Source organism: Ipomoea triloba, chromosome 4, assembly GCF_003576645.1.
Source record: "Ipomoea triloba cultivar NCNSP0323 chromosome 4, ASM357664v1".
NCBI lineage: Eukaryota > Viridiplantae > Streptophyta > Magnoliopsida > Solanales > Convolvulaceae > Ipomoea > Ipomoea triloba.
Genome location: NC_044919.1, coordinates 8,789,369 through 8,792,420, shown reverse-complemented (window position 1 = coordinate 8,792,420; position 3,052 = coordinate 8,789,369). Strand labels below are relative to the sequence as shown.

The following is a 3,052-nucleotide window of genomic DNA, read 5'->3' as shown; positions in this document are numbered from 1 at the left end:
CACCCTGTTTTGAATTGAAAAAAAAAATAAAATTTGCATTGGGTTCCAAAAAAATGCACGCCTAATTGTATTGGAAAACATTATATGAACTCTCCTTTCCTCCAAACATCTAAAGTTTTGATGTAGATACTTTTATAGGGACTCACATGAAGAAAATAATTTATTAGCGTATGCTACATGAGCGAGTAAGATTTCGGAGTATGTATAGTAGAACTCAATTGTATTTGGTGGTTATAATACAAGTCATTGTCACTCTAGTACTTGGTGCAACTTTAAAAACATTTTTAGTTATATTTAGTGTAAATGTCATTTAAGATTTTCCAACTTAAAATTTTTTACACACTTTACCAAAATATTAACAAATTAATTAAAATTTCTCATTCTCTTTATTAAAAAGGGGAAAAAAAGCACTTACATAATATGGAAAAAAATTCTTAAATAGACTATTAAACTTTGTGGTTTGTGTAATTAGACCATCAAACAAAAACATGTGTAATTGAAGCATTTAACACTAAAATTGTATATAATTAGCATAATTTACCTGATGCTTCTAGTGTTGAGAAGTAACTAGTTAATTGTTGAGTTGGCAAACATGCATATAATGTGGTGAACATTATGCAACACAGATATGTCAAGCTCCTTGATTTTAATCCTAAAGTGCCTCCGCTTCTAAATTTAGATGAGATGGTAAAAGCAACCATGGTTATCTCCACCTCCTTGATGAAGGTGAAAGGCGAAGGTGGAGATAGTTATGGTTATTTCTTTTTTTATTCAAATCTAGAAATTATTTTTAAAATTTTTTCATAGTATAATGATGGTGGAGGATTTGTTTTTATTATATAATAATATAATGACAATGGAGGCAGTCATGGATATCTCCTCTATTGACCTTATCTTGACAAAGGTGAAGGCAATCTGATTATCTCCGTAATTTGTATGTTTACCGGTAGATTGCACAAATTTTTAGGGTATGTTTTAGTTGCACAATTTTTTTTTTATTTGATGAAATATGTTGCTGGAAGTGGGCAGTGCAGAAGCACCTGTGTTGCATTTCAATAGAAAGGGAACAAATACCAAAGATCTTATGCCTAAGAAATGGGATTATCCATGGCCAAAGGGCAAAGCTATCATCATTCTCAATAGGTTACCAGTTATCCCCACAAGTACAACTACCATTCAAGAATGTATGGTATCTATTAACATCCCTGACTATAATCTCCCTGTCTACTACCCTGCTAATATACTTGAAAGCTTCATGGCAATCCCTGCATATCCTCAAATTTTTCACAATTCTCAGAGGTTTACCGGGCGGAGTTGATCCACTCAACAGACCGAATGCAAGTGCCAGCTTCTCACTGTGATACCAAAGTGCTTCTCTTTTTTGCTTCTCGTCTACTTCGTGCAGCATTTCATTCCACACAGGCACATATCCTAGCCTTTCAATGCCTTCCATCAACTCAGCTAACTTTCCATAAATCTCGTCCCTCCTTTCATGCGTCCTATCCTCGGCCAAAAACACATGAACCTCCCCACAGACTTCAATCCAACTCCTCCCGCCTTCCTTCCTTACTCTCTTGTCCTTCATTGTCTTCCACTCTTCCTTCACCTCGTCCCACCTCCCCGCACTTGCAAACGCATTTGCTAAAAGGACATAAGCCGAATCGTCATTAGGGTTGATCTCCAACAATTTGTCTCGCATCTTCCAAGCGAAGTCGGTCTTCCCATGATACGCACTCGTTGATAACAACGCACGCCAGACAGCTGCATCCGGCTTGAATGGCATTGTCAATGCGAGCGTCTCAGCTGATTCCAGTTCGCCCGCTTTGCCCATAGCACCAATCAAACATGTATAATGCTCGAGCCAGGGCTCCAAACCGTACTCTTCCTTCATCCTCCCGAACCATCTTTCTGCCTCTTCAGCCAATCCTGCATGATAAAATGCAGTCAAAACAGCTAAAAAGCTGTAGTGATCAGGTTTCATGCCTCGTTCTTGCATCGACCCGAGAAGCTCGATCACATTCTTGAAATCCCCTTGTTGTGCATACCCGGACATCATCGTGCTCCATCCCACCACATTCAACACCATTTCCAATTCATCAAACATGGCGCGAGCCTCCCTAACAAGCCCACATCTCCCATACCCATCAATCAGGGCACTACCCACAACAACATTCAAATCCAGGCCGGTCATCACTGTATGCCCATGAAGTATTCTACACTGCTCAAACATAGCCATCTCGGAAGCAGCCCTTAATGCCCCCGAAACACTGTACATAGTGGACGCCACCCCAGCCCTCCTCATCTCAGCAAAATAAGACAAAGCCTCAATAGGTCTCGAATTCTGCGCCAAACCAACAACCATGGACGAGAAACAAACCTCATCTCTGTCAAGCATTTCATCGAACACCTTCCGTGCGTGATCAACAAACCCCACCTTGCAGTAAAAAGAAACGAGCGCAGACGCCGTAAACGGGTCGGACGAGAGCCCCAGCTTGCGCGCCAAGGAGTGGACCTGGAGGCCGAAGGAGAGAGCAGAAAGGGAGGCGCAGGTTTTGAAGAGGGCGGCTAAAGTACGGTTGTTGGGGAGGATATGGCGCAGCATGGAAAGGAAGTGGCGGAAGGAGAGCGTTGAATCGTGGAATGTGGAGATGAGACAAGTCCATGAAACCACATTGGGGGAAGGGATGGATTGAAAGACTCGGAGGGCTTCGCAGCGGCGGCCGGACTTGGAGTAGAGAGTGATGAGATTGTTGAGCGCCCCGCGGTTGGTCGCCGCGTCGCCGGTTGTGATGGCCCGCGCGTGGGCGCGTCGCGGGTCGCCTCCCACCCCAGACTCATCGTCGTTAGCCATTATGGACTAAATAATGGCATAATGTCTTATAATGAATAGTTACGACTTACGAGGGTGATCCACAATGGTTAATTACTCGACTATAAAAGAATTAGGAATAGACATTATTTATCGTTTTCTACTATAAAAAGACTTCATAATCAATAATGAAAAGGAAACTTCATTCTTAATATTGGTCAGACTCAATCATAATCACTCAAA

At 41.8% G+C, this 3,052-nt stretch overlaps 1 protein-coding gene across 1 annotated transcript; it reads right to left on the bottom strand.

The window, feature by feature from the left end:
- Window positions 1–1,082: 1,082 nt before the first annotated feature.
- On the bottom strand, window positions 1,083–2,851 carry LOC116015742 (putative pentatricopeptide repeat-containing protein At5g52630). The gene has a single exon (XM_031255914.1). It carries the CDS (start codon window positions 2,849–2,851, stop codon window positions 1,145–1,147), a length of 1,707 nt encoding a protein of 568 aa, XP_031111774.1. The 3' UTR covers window positions 1,083–1,144.
- Window positions 2,852–3,052: the final 201 nt, after the last annotated feature.

Coding starts and splice junctions, on each gene's coding strand:
- LOC116015742 (XM_031255914.1), bottom strand. CDS start 2,851: ATGGCTAACGACGATGAGTCTGGGGTGGGAGGCGACCCGCGACGCGCC.